Here is a 14,857-nt window from a genome sequence, read left to right as displayed (position 1 = left end):
TTAGCTAATATATGTTGGGCATAACTAATATTAAATATAAATTTTATTTCGGGGTTCATAATTTGTATTTTGCATATTTATTTAATAGTATGTCCAATAGAGCTAAATACCCCTAAAGCAGCCTAATAATGTGTCTATGGGAAGGGGCAGTAAAGTCAGAATTAAACATAAATTGATTGGGTAGACCATGAGCTTTTAAATAAGCCTCTAGTTTATTTTTATCAGTTTTTCTTTTCATTGGTATCCTTTGTTAAAAAGTAATCGTAGGGAGGCGGGGCTTAGCCGGTCTGGAAGATGGCTGCGTGATCCTATAGCTCCTATGCCCTGGCATCCCAAACCCAACTAAATTAACAGACATTGGCATCTTTAAACACCCCTAATAGCAGCATCTGGTATCTAACACCTCATAGATATTGGCAGAGAGAGGAAGCAGGCACAACGCAGGGGAAACAAAGTCAGCAGCGGAGGTGAGAGGACTGGCCAGAGACACCGGCTATAACATGCAGACAACCGCATAAATACAGCATCGGACAGAAGATACAAGAGAGGAGAGGCACAGACCGACAACTGGAGGTATCAGGGGAAACCTGATTAGAAGCGGTAGACAGCGGAGACAGTGGCCAGAAAACGGAACCGCCATACCACGTGGTCATGCGATCAGTGACGGCCCATAATTACGGAGTGCAGCAGGGAGTAAAGTCGCATAAGAGGCAGCTCTGAAAGGGGAAAAAAAAGGGGACTAAATACATGCAGTAAGTGTACCACTTAACACACCACATGCTGGGGAACCCTGGGCATAGATAGGAATGTTATAAAGCAGGCCCCATACGTTAATCAAACAGTAGAAGCAGACATATAAGCAACTCACAAGAGGAAACAGCACCATAAAGGGGAGAAACATAAAACAGCCAAACAGACACACAGGCAAAGATAAGCTGAACCCCGGTATATAATAAAAGAACACTCCTGACAGGATTACAAGGAAGAAAAACATAGCCTCTCTAATTACAAGCTGGGTTGGCCAGATTAACAGTGAATGAACGTTTCTTTCAGTCACATCCAGTGAACCATCTGCTTACATTACATGAACAAAATGCCAGGAAAGAAGCCAAATAAACCAGACAACACACCAAGGTCCAGAATGCTGCAACATTATTTAAAACCTATTGACCATGTGCTAGATTCCATGCCAGCAACCACTGATACAGACAACCCACAAGGAGACATGGTGGAGAACACACCAATGATACATGACAAAACTGGGCTTACAAAGGAGGATCTATTACCACTGTGTACTAAGAATGATCTTAAAGAAATGGTCAAAGAAGTAAAAAATTGTTATGGGGATTTGAAAAGAGATTTATCTAGAGTGACACAGAGGGTAACAACATTAGAAGAAAGACATAATATCATGGATACGGATATTCAACACATGTTACGTTAGGCTTATGACCAGGAAGAGACCATACAACAGCTATTAGACAAGGTTGAAGATCTGGACAATAGAGGAAGGAGAAACAACCTGAGAATAAGGGGCATACCAGAAACAATACAGGCGGGGGCATTAGAGGGGTGCTTGCAAAATCTATTCAGAACAGTTAAAGATGATAATTGTGCCCCAGATTTGGTGATTGAAAGAGCGCATAGAGCACTACGTGCAAAACCACCACCCAAGGCACCGCCGAGAGATGTAATACTCAAATTGCTCCACTTCAAAGACAAAGAAGAAATAATGAAACAAGCAAGATTGAAGCAAAATATCACACACGCGGGAAACCGCATACAAATCTTCCAGGACCTCAGCCCGACCACTCTTCAAAAGAGGAGAGAACTCAATTACATTACAAACATCCTAAGAGAACAAAAGATTATATACAGATGGGGCTTCCCAGTCAGCATTATTGCAACCAGAGACAACACCACTGTGATCCTTAAAACCCAAGAAGATCTACCATATTTCTGTGAGGCCCTGAAGCTCAGCCTACAACAACTGGAAAAAGCGAAGCACGCTGAAACAAGACTACCTCCACGTGAGAATGGTCCCCGTTCTCCCCTAAAGAAGATTCCCTCCACCCTAGAGAAAGCTCCTCAGCCAGAGATAGCAGCAGATGCAAATACTGAATCTGAAGCATGAACTGGGGACTATTTGCTGTGAAATAACGGCAGTGTATACTTGGAAACTAGACAGCTGATATAAGGTCGTATGCTAACAATGTTTAATTTTTTTATTTTATCTGTACAGGTTGGGTTTGGGGGCAGGGATACTGCCTCTACTGTTTTTTGTTTGTACTGTATTAAGTTACACTGTTCTGTATTGCATGGCATTGAGACACAGATCAATATCTGGGTCTGATACTGTAAGTTGTTGCATTTCACTGACAAAAGAAAAGGTTAGGCTTATATTTGTAAGGAATACTTTCACTCTGTATTTCTCAGTTAAAGGAGGTTCAGTGCATTGGCATATATACCAGTACTAATAGCATATAGAAACGTGAGGGAACACTCTATACCCGGAAACACCACCTAATAGTTTACATGCAGCTCCTTCTCTGGTTAGTATAGTACTTGACAACCTAATACATAGATTGCTTATAACAATCAAGGGCTTACTATATACAAGAAATAGTAATTGTTAAAACAGGGTAGGTTAACACCTCTAGAGACACAGGGGGAAACAATACACCTCATCATGCAGACGAGACAAATAAAACTGTTAACCATTAATGCAAAAGGATTAAACAGCCCAGAGAAACGCTCAATAGCCTTTAATCATATGCATAAGGAACTGGGGGATATAATGTACATGCAGGAAACACATTTCAAAAAGGGAAAAGAACCAAAGTTCATCAATAACAGGTACAAAACGGCCTTTATGGCATCAGGCCCTACAAAAAAGGGAGGAGTAGGTATATTTATGAGAAACCATATACATTTCTGTCCATCGCATGTTATTAAGGACCCTAATGGCGCTTATATAATAGTGATAGGCTTTCTTTTCAATACACAAGTCACATTAGAAAATATCTACCTGCCGAATACAGGGCAGCACTTGCTATTCAAACAAGTCACCCAATTGATACTGGAACACTCGAAGGGTATTCTACTGCTTGGGGAGATTTCAACACCCCATTAGACCCAATAAAGGACACCTCTTCGGGTAAAACCAGCACATCCCACAAGGTAATAAAGGGAATACACACCCAGATGCAACAACTCCGATTACATGATGTTTGAAGGGCAAAAAATCCACGCAAAAGGGATTATACATTTTATTCACACCCGCATCACATATACACCAGGATAGACTACATCCTCACAGACCAGGCAGGGTTAACACTGATAGAAGACTCAACAATACTACCGACCACATGGTCAGACCACGCCCCAGTAAAGTGCACAATTAGATGGCCAAATATGCTGATAAAGCCATTTATATGGAGGCTGGACGAGCACATGTTAGACAATAAACTAACACAGACAGAATTGGATTCTGTTATAGGTCATTATTTCAGAGAAAACACTAATGAAGACACCGCCATGTCAGTACTATGGGAGGCACATAAATGCGTACTAAGGGGAGAATTTATAAGATATAAAGCTAGGGAAAATAAAAACAATAGGCAATTCACAAATTCAATAACCTCTCAAATTAGATACTGGGAAACAGAACTTAAAAAACACCCTAATTCCACTGATATACTACAAGAACTCTCCAAAAGTAAAACTGTACTTAACAATTACCTGATGAAGGAATACCAGAGGAAAGCAAACATACTACAGCAACGATACTTTGATGTTAATGACAAAACTGGCTCATCCTTAGCGAAAGCTCTTAAAAGAAAACAGCTAGATAACCATGTATATAACATATCAGATACAGCAGGACAAACACAAAAAGACAGCATACATATAGCGGACACCTTCAGACAGTATTATGGGAAGCTGTATAGTATCCCGATGAAAGGTACACAGGAAGACATAGATAATTTACTAGATGACATACAGCTTCACCAACTAAATAGTGACGACTCCGAAACCTTAGATTTGCCAATCACACCTGAAGAAATAAAAAAATCCATTAAAAACATGCCAAACGGGAAGAGCCCTGGACCAGATGGTCTAAGTATTAAATACTATAAAAGCTTCATGCATCATTTACTGGCCCCTCTAACCAAATTATTCAATTCCCTACTCAAGGACGGGGGCTTTACAGACAACATGCTAGAAGCACACATTACGGTTCTTCCTAAACCGGGGAAAACACCTGATAGACCTGAAAATTATAGACCCATCTCACTACTAAATTCAGACATAAAAATATTTGCCAAAATACTAGCCACTAGAATAAACACTTATCTCCCAAGGTTGGTGTTGTCAGAGTATATGAATATTATGATGAATATTACATATGTATACATATATATGTATATTTTATACACTGTATATGTTAGATGAGACCTCAGGATTAATTGAACATGAGTTTGTTTAACACCACAGGGGGTCCCAACCCCCTTACCAGATGGGTTCGCTGGATGAATACACGTTTATCAGGATTGAAAATCAGCATAGCTTTTGAAGTACCACCTCCTATGGTGTAAAACACACAAACATTTTTTTTTCCTACTCATTTGACTATATATGCAGAGTTTTATAACTCCCAAAACATTTGGTGAGAGAAAAGAATGTGTTCAAGGACCCCTCTGGAATTTCTCACCTAAGTTTTGTGATTTCAAAGTAAGATGTGTTGCAAATACACAGCTAGGGGGAAGGTGACACAGATAGAGTTGGATGCATTTTGCAAGGGGAACAATGCCAGTTTTCCATGTATGTTTGGAATGATTCATGATATATATATATTAAAATTAAGCACATTGTATTAGGTGGATGATTGCTTCAGGGGATATTTATATAGGAAATAAATTCAGAATTAGTATAGATTGAATTACCATTTTGGTAATCCCTTATTTGAAGTGCATATATATATATATATATATATATATATATATATATATATATATATGTTTTGAAAACATAAAAGATCTTACTTAGCCTCTGTGTGTTTAAGAACATGAATAGATGTTTATGGACCTGAAGAGAAGTGATTATTAACATTTATTTTTATTTCAGATCTACATAGACAGGATTCACTTGGAATACAGTACAATACTGAATTAAAAATAAGCTATTATTCACATATAAATGCCAGGATACAGATAAAATTGTAATGCATTTTAAGCTAATAATTAACAGTATTAAATTGCCTTAATATAATAAAATGTTAATAATATAACATATTTGGTATCAGAATAATGAGAAAATTCATTAAGATATAACTTATCCAAAACAAATATTGTGAATAGTTGTTGCAATAAATTATGATAAAATGAATAACCATTTGATAGAAATACTGATTTAAGTTGATTCAAATGTTGCTATGTATGTTTGTAATGATGCCACCCAGTGTTGCCATGAGAGAACTACAGCCAGAAAGCTTTTTGGCTGTTGGAAATGGGATATTCAGATTATCCAATAGAGGGACAAGGTTTCGAAGGGCCACCCATATTTCACACCTATGATTAGACTAATAAGTTGATGCAGAAGGAAGGGGACACACTGGCTACAGAGTTTTTGAACTGACTGAAACTGTTTTGCGTGGGACACAGTCAAACTACAAAAACAAAGTGGGCCATATTTCTCCTATTCCATTGCAATTACACTTATTTTATATGAGGTGTGAAAAATCTTGAAGTTGGATATCATTTTGGGAAGTTGGATATCATTTTGGTAATGTATATATATATATAGAGTATAAGAAAAGGACTGCTAATTACATGTGATATTTTAAAGTCACTGCAGTTTAAAGATACGGTTTTCTGGGTTTAGTAAGATAAGTCATATGCATAGCCTTTACAGTTAATAGATTTAAAGTACAGATTATACTTTTAAACTGTATGCCATTGTTTCAGTTAGCTCTTAGCCTGCCTATTTGTATGCAAACATTTAAAATAAACATTTATTATTACTGTATGTGGCAGAGTAGGATAAATTGCAGTTAAATAGCAGAATATATATATTATCCTATTATTTTATAAACACTGTTTAGAATTGTATTGCTTGGATGTTAAAAGACTTGTATATAAGGCTGGTTTCTTAAGATAAGCGTGTAGGAATTTTGCATAACATATTTAAATAGTTGTCAAGCGCCTATACTATTATTTAGTTTCCTTTTATTGCAAATATACTTCAATATGTTCATGGATATTAACTAAATAAAAGAATTCAGGTATTTATATTAATTGTATGGTCTAGTAGATGCATGGTTGATTAAGGTTGCTATTTTTTTTTGTTTATATTGTGTTTGTAACCCTGCCATAAACTGATTTATTATTTGGATAGCACTACTAAGATTCTTATAAATATACTGACATAATAATTGGAGGCACTTTTTCTGAGATTTATTAATATTCCATCATAATTGATATAATATATTAGTAAGTAAATAGAAATTATTATAAAAGAGAAAAAAAAAATTCATATTTCGATATTAATATTTTGAAGATATAATTTTTTTATTTTTTTATTTTTTTTGAAAAGTTGAAATATTAATTTTCATATTTCGAGATTGACATTAATATCTTGAAATATTATTAAAGATTAATTTTGAAAAATTAATAAAAATATTAATTTTTCATATTTCAAAATTAATCAAAAATATTGATTTTTCATATTTTCAAAGTTAATCAAAAATATTAATTTTTCATATTTCGGAATATTAATTTTTCATATTTCAAAATTAATAATATTTTTTTTTTTAAATATAAAATTTTTCCTTCTCTCTTTTTATTGGCAAAAATTGTATTAGCGTTTTAGTTTAACTAAGTACTAAACCAATATAATAATGTCTGTAGCCAGAAGTGACTCATTTAATTCTATACATAACCATACCTATTACTAAAGGTCAGGTCCTTAAGAAAGATATCTTAAGTTACCTTAAAGGGAAGTTTAATATTGCGGGTGAATTAAATGATTTTATGGATACGCTTGAAACTAGGGCTAAAAATATTACCGTTAATAATAATATGTGGAATGAAGAGAATGAATTCTTCCAGGAATTATTAATGATTAATCAATGCAAAGCTCCCAAAAAGCGAGACGAACTAATACTAAAATCCTGGCCCCTTTTAATATGCATAATTGACGAAATGTCGTTTTGTGTCACAGACAAACGATTGCAAATACTGGAGCTAGAAAATAGTATTCGTTCCTTGCGCAGACGCGAAGAGGGTTTAAAAATAGCCAAAAATAAAATGGATGAATTGATTGCATAAATAATGTAATTTGGTCACAAGTTAAACGGCCTATCAATTATGAAAAATCTGGTATATCTCACGCCCGACATAGCTGTCACGTGGTGGAAGAGAAACCAGATGCTGTGGAGATTCATTTCAGAAATAACTCTGTACCTGAAATCACTATTCTACAAATAGATGATCAGACTCCTTTTAGTGGCTCTGATGGTAATACTTTTAAAATTTCGCCTGGAAAGATAGCGAATATTTCCCTAGATGGCGATGTATTAACCATATCACTCCACAAGGGGGATCATAAAATCCCTAAGGGGGGAGGCCACGCTCAATACCTCACAGGGATTGAGAGAGTTAAAGAGGATCTATTTATCCCTATACAAGTGCATGACCTTGGTAAAACCAAGTATGCTAAAATAAACTTAAAACAGGAAGCTAGCTATATAAGCGAAGGTTTATTAGCGCAAATAGCTGAACCTAAAGTGATTAAATATCTTTCTCCCCAAGACCACAGTGTCAACGGCCTGGATGACAGGTCTGAAAGCTATAACATCACAGCTAAGTGCTTATTATCTATCTCTATAGGTAATAAGTCAGTGAAGCACCTGTTTTTAGTTTTAAATACTCCCCATAATCAAATATACATTGGCAATGATATCTTACATAGATATGCCATACAAATAGATTTGATTAATTCTTGCCTCTGGAGCAGGTTAAAGGGGGACCCTGAAGTATTTCAGGATGAAAATGCAGCCCTGAAATCAAACCAGCAATTGCCATATGCTGTGAATATGCAGGTATCTAGCGATGTTATAATTCCTGCTGGGGCTGATAAATTTCTTTTACCCTTACAGGTAAAGAGAGGTCAGAAATTAAAAACTTCTGAAACACTGATTTGCCTCTCCCATAGAATACAAAATCTGGGTGTCTCAGTAACCTACACTCCTATGGTGAATATTGGAACTGTGCCAATAAATATTATTGTGCATAACATGACCCCACAGGATATAACATTATCCAAGGGAACTACCACAGGATATGCACTGGAATCAAGTTATTACACTTTTGGATTCCAGAATAATGTAATTGGGCTAATACCTGAAGGATACCTAACTGAAGAACAATTAATGGAACAATCCTTTGCATCTATGCCAGAGGGTCTATTTAATATTCAGTCTATTTATCCCTTCAGCTCAGAAGAAGGCATCTGTAAAATTGAAGAAGCCTCTCTAGTGTTTGATCAGCCAATCAAACAGCAAGATTACCCCAATACCCAGAGTCATGGGAGCAATGTAAATTATAATCAAGGGGATCTCACCTCTAGGTTGGAAGAAGCCTATGAAATAGGACAGCCTGAAATCTTTCCAGGATTTCAGCAAATAGTCGAAGAGCAAATATCCTTAGCTAATGGCTGTTCCAGCGATGACGAACGCCAACAGCTGCGAGAACTCCTAATGGAATACAAGGATATTTTCGCTAAGGATTCTTATGACTGTGGTACTACAGACTTGCACATTGCAAGAATACAAACAGATCCCGATGCGCCACCTGTATTTGTCAAACAATACAGACTTTCCTTAGCCTCATATGATTCTCTTGCAGAGATCATAAGGAATTTGGAAGAAAGAGGTATTATCAGACAGGTGCACAGCTCTTATAATAACCCTATTCTAGGTGTCCTTAAACCCAATGGACAATGGCATTTGTGTGCTGACTTAAGACAGCTAAACAAACGAGTATACATGTCTGGCTGGCCTGTACCATACATTGACCAGTGCCTAGCACAAATGCAAGGATCCAAAATATTCACTGCCATTGATTGTGCACAGGGATATTGGACCATAAAGGTACATGAAGAGGACCAATATAAGCTAGCATTCTCCTTCCAAAAGGTCCAATATGCATTTCAAAGACTTCCTTTTGGATACATAAATTCTGGACATGAATTTGCTGTATTCATGCATAAGGCTATGCCTGATGCACTGGAAAGGGGGACCTTATCTTATGTTGATGATGTTTTAATCAAAAGCACAGACTTTGAAAAACACATCGTAGAGCTTAAACACATTCTCAGCCAACTTAAAAGGGCAGGTGTCAAATTATCCCTGCAAAAAGCTCAATGGTGCCGCACTCGTGTAAACTTCTTGGGACATGAAGTTACTTCTGACGGATTAAATCCCCAGAAGAAAAAGGTAGAAGCGATAGTGAATTCTAAAAACCCAACTAACTTAAAGGAATTGAGATCATTCCTGGGTATGACGAATTATTCTCGCAAATTCATTGATAATTATGCGGAATTAGCTAAACCACTACTACTTCTTCTAAAGAAGGATGTGAAATGGCACTGGAGTGAGTCTCAAGAGACAACCATCAGAGAGCTGAAGAGAAAACTCACTCAAGCACCTTGCTTAGCGTACCCTGAAGGTGGTAAACCTTTCTTCTTAGAGACGGGTTACACAGATGTAAGCATGAGTGCTGTGTTATACCAAAAGCATGATAATTTGAACAAAGCCATTGCTTATGCGAGCAAAAATCTATCCCCAGTAGAAATAAAATCTAGCGATTGCGAAAAAGCCCTCTTATCTACTGTATGGGCTCTACAAAATTTCCGCAGCTATATACAGGGCGAGAAAATTATTGTAGAAACGGCCCACCAGCCTTTGCTATATTTGCAAAGTGAGAGAATAAGAGATGGGAATCTGTCTAATAGCCGCATAACAGTGTGGACTCTTTCCTTACAAGGCTGGCCCTTAGAAATTCGCTACAAACAGAATAAAAAGAATCCAGTCGCACAAGGGCTTGCTGAGCTCCACGACTGTACTGCTAGAGATCCTGGGGAAGAATTATCAGAAGATGATTTTCTGGAGGAACAATTGCTTTCCCGATATAAAATATACAATGAGGAACATTGTCAAACATTACCTTGGGTGTATGTTGATGGTTGTTCTTACCACGCCACTATTGATAGTGAGCGCAGATTAGTAGCTGGCATTGGTATAACTTGGACAAATGGAGACTCAAATATATCTGTAGGTTTCAACATTGGACCAAGATCCAGTCAAGTTGCAGAACTAACTGCTGTTTTCAAAACCATTGAAATGGCTATTGAACATGGTATTCATGAATTTGTGATCATAACTGACTCAAATTATGTACGTGACAGTTTTGTTGAATACCTGCCAACTTGGAAAAGAAATGGCATGCAGAAAAGCAATAACAAACCAGTCAAGCATGGCAAGTTGTTCTGCGAGATTGATAATCTGGTGGTATCCAATGATTTAACCATACACTGGAAAAAGACCAAGGGTCATTCCAGAGTTCTAGGTCCTGATAAGGAAGGCAATGACCTTGCGGATTCATTAGCCAAACAAGGAGCCATAACTGGAGAACTCCTTAATACTGACCACTTAATGGGTGCAATTCAAGTAGAAGCCATTACCAGAAACCAGGCAAAACAACAGAGTGAGCCTAATTTGGTACAATGGAGTCAGGATTCTCCTAGTGAGGACCTGATCACTAGTCAAAAAGAAGACCCCATTGTAGGCATCTTCTATAAACACATAGAAGATCCTGAAAGCAACCCCATCTCAAAAGATGATTGCATTGGCAAAGAAGATCTGAGAATCTTAATAAAATCTAAATCACAATTCAAATTACAGGATGGTTTGTTAATTAGAACCTCCAAAACTGGCATCCAGCAGTGGGTAGTACCCACCAAGTTCCGAGGTCTAATGCTTCAACATGCCCATGATGCTCCCACATTTGGTCATCGTGGTGCCAAACTCACGTATGAAATATTGCGTGATTACGCTTTTTGGCCACACATGTTGAAAGATGTTCAAACCTACTGTCAAGGGTGTTTAATCTGCCCACAGTTCCAACCCACTGGACCAACGCATAGAGCGCCATTGCAGAAAAGGGGGATGGTAATGCCATGGTCAGATATACAAATTGATTTTATTGGCCCAGTAACAAGATCATCAAGAGGTAACAAGTACATGTTAACAGTGACATGCCTGTTCACTAAATGGGTAGAGTGCATTAGTGCACCTAACAATAGTGCTGAAACATGTGCAGCATTGCTCATCAACCATGTATTTTCCAGATTTGGTTTGCCCCAAAGAATCGAATCAGATCGGGGGACCCACTTCACTAGCGAAGTAATGACAAAAATGTGGAAAATACTAGGGGTTAAAAGAAAGCTCCATATTGCTTATAGAGCTGCCTCAAGTGGTGGTGTAGAGCGTTACAACCAGTCCATTGTTAAAATCCTCAAAAAGTTTGTGAGTGAAACAGGTAAAGACTGGGATGTAAAACTACCTCTAGTCTTAATGGCATTAAGAGCAACTCCAAGTAGTGCTACCAAGATGTCACCTTTTGAACTGATGACTGGTAGAAGAATGGTTCTACCTCAGCATCTACTATACCGTACATCAGACCAAAACTTGATAAACGCTGCCAATACACATCAATATGTGGAGAACCTAAGAAAACACCTGCAATATGCCTTTGCATTTGCTCAAAGGAATTTAGAAAGAGCCGCAACTACCACTAAAACCTATTATGATCTCAAAACGTACAAAAAGGAATATGAAATAAATGATAAAGTTTATCTTTATAACTTTGGAAGAGATCAGGTTAGGGAGAAGAAATTTCTTCCCTCATGGAAAGGTCCTTTCGTCATTACTGACAAAATATCTCCAGTGGCCTATAAAATAAGGATCCCCAAAAATGAAAGTTTCATAGATAAATGGGTCCATATCAATCAATTGCGGGCATGTCATCCCAGATCCCAACTACAAGTCATAGAGGGAGAATGAAGTGTCATATCCCCAAATGAACTAAAGACATACTGCAGTTTAAAGGTGCCCAACTGATAAACATGAAGGCTCAAAATAACAAACTTTCTACATAAGAGACTGTCTATGAGATATACGGTTGATCCTCATCAAATACCACTGACTTTAAGCCAATTCAAATACATGTGTCCTACATCTATTTGAAGTTGGAAGGGGGATTTATGTCAGAGTATATGAATATTATGATGAATATTACATATGTATACATATATATGTATATTTTATACACTGTATATGTTAGATGAGACCTCAGGATTAATTGAACATGAGTTTGTTTAACACCACAGGGGGTCCCAACCCCCTTACCAGATGGGTTAGCTGGATGAATACACGTTTATCAGGATTGAAAATCAGCATAGCTTTTGAAGTACCACCTCCTATGGTGTAAAACACACACACATTTTTTTTTCCTACTCATTTGACTATATATGCAGAGTTTTATAACTCCCAAAACATTTGGTGAGAGAAAAGAATGTGTTCAAGGACCCCTCTGGAATTTTACACAGCTAGGGGGAAGGTGACACAGATAGAGTTGGATGCATTTTGCAAGGGGAACAATGCCAGTTTTCCATGTATGTTTGGAATGATTCATGATATATATATATATTAAAATTAAGCACATTGTATTAGGTGGATGATTGCTGCAGGGGATATTTATATAGGAAATAAATTCAGAATTAGTATAGATTGAATGACCATTTTGGTAATCCCTTATTTGAAGTGCATATATATATATATATATATATATATATATATATATATATGTTTTGAAAACATAAAAGATCTTACTTAGCCTCTGTGTGTTTAAGAACATGAATAGATGTTTATGGACCTGAAGAGAAGTGATTATTAACATTTATTTTTATTTCAGATCTACATAGACAGGATTCACTTGGAATACAGTACAATACTGAATTAAAAATAAGCTATTATTCACATATAAATGCCAGGATACAGATAAAATTATAATGCATTTTAAGCTAATAATTAACAGTATTAAATTGCCTTAATATAATAAAATGTTAATAATATAACATATTTGGTATCAGAATAATCAGAAAATTCATTAAGATATAACTTATCCAAAACAAATATTGTGAATAGTTGTTGCAATAAATTATGATAAAATGAATAACCATTTGATAGAAATACTGATTTAAGTTGATTCAAATGTTGCTATGTATGTTTGTAATGATGCCACCCAGTGTTGCCATGAGAGAACTACAGCCAGAAAGCTTTTTGGCTGTTGGAAATGGGATATTCAGATTATCCAATAGAGGGACAAGGTTTCGAAGGGCCACCCATATTTCACACCTATGATTAGACTAATAAGTTGATGCAGAAGGAAGGGGACACACTGGCTACAGAGTTTTTGAACTGACTGAAACTGTTTTGCGTGGGACACAGTCAAACTACAAAAACAAAGTGGGCCATATTTCTCCTATTCCATTGCAATTACACTTATTTTATATGAGGTGTGAAAAATCTTGAAGTTGAATATCATTTTGGGAAGTTGGATATCATTTTGGTAACGTATATATATATATAGAGAGTATAAGAAAAGGACTGCTAATTACATGTGATATTTTAAAGTCACTGCAGTTTAAAGATACGGTTTTCTGGGTTTTGTAAGATAAGTCATATGCATAGCCTTTACAGTTAATAGATTTAAAGTACAGATTATACTTTTAAACTGTATGCCATTGTTTCAGATAGCTCTTAGCCTGCCTATTTGTATGCAAACATTTAAAATAAACATTTATTATTACTGTATGTGGCAGAGTAGGATAAATTGCAGTTAAATAGCAGAATATATATATTATCCTATTATTTTATAAACACTGTTTAGAATTGTATTGCTTGGATGTTAAAAGACTTGTATATAAGGCTGGTTTCTTAAGATAAGCGTGTAGGAATTTTGCATAACATATTTAAATAGTTTTCAAGCGCCTATAATATTATTTAGTTTCCTTTTATTGCAAATATACTTCAATATGTTCATGGATATTAACTAAATAAAATAATTCAGGTATTTATATTAATTGTATGGTCTAGTAGATGCATGGTTGATTAGGGTTGCTATTTTTTTTTTGTTTATATTGTGTTTGTAACCCTGCCATAAACTGATTTATTATTTGGATAGCACTACTAAGATTCTTATAAATATACTGACAGTGTACCCAGACCAGGTGGGATTTGTACCGGGACAGGAAGCGCGTGACAATACACTCAGAACCCTCCAATTAATCACATATGCCCAAATAAATAAGATACAAATGGCCCTTATATCTACAGATGCGGAAAAGGCATTTGATAGGGTAAATTGGCAATTCCTTAAATCAGTCCTTCACAAAATGAAATTTAGTAGTAGGTTTATACAGTTAATTCTCACACTATATAGAAGCCCCACAGCAAAAGTAAAAGTGAATGGACTACTTTCCGAAAAGTTTCTAATTCAAAATGGCACAAGGCAGGGATGCCCACTTTCCCCGATACTCTTTGCACTCACAATAGAAGCGTTGGCCCAGAAAATCCGAGACAACAAACTAGTAACTGGTCTTAACATAGCAAACAGACATCATAAATTAGCACTATACGCGGACGACATTCTGCTCACTTTAACAAACATAGACACGTCATTGCCCCGGGTATTAGAGATTTTCAAGGAGTATGGGGAAGTTGCAAACTTCCAGT

General features: G+C 36.3%; 1 protein-coding gene across 1 annotated transcript in view; it reads left to right on the top strand.

The window, feature by feature from the left end:
- Nucleotides 1–2,689: 2,689 nt before the first annotated feature.
- POP4 (POP4 homolog, ribonuclease P/MRP subunit) overlaps nt 2,690–14,857 on the top strand; it is a 55,695-nt gene continuing 43,527 nt past the window's right edge. Inside the window, 2 exon segments of the mRNA XM_053719315.1 lie at nt 2,690–2,856; nt 3,654–4,123. Of these exon segments, the coding sequence (XP_053575290.1) occupies nt 2,690–2,856; nt 3,654–4,123 (637 nt within the window).

The sequence above is a fragment of the Bombina bombina genome, chromosome 1, assembly GCF_027579735.1.
Source record: "Bombina bombina isolate aBomBom1 chromosome 1, aBomBom1.pri, whole genome shotgun sequence".
In the NCBI taxonomy this organism is placed as follows: domain Eukaryota; kingdom Metazoa; phylum Chordata; class Amphibia; order Anura; family Bombinatoridae; genus Bombina; species Bombina bombina.
Note: the sequence above shows the minus strand (reverse complement) of the source record. Positions and strands in the feature narration are given on the sequence as shown.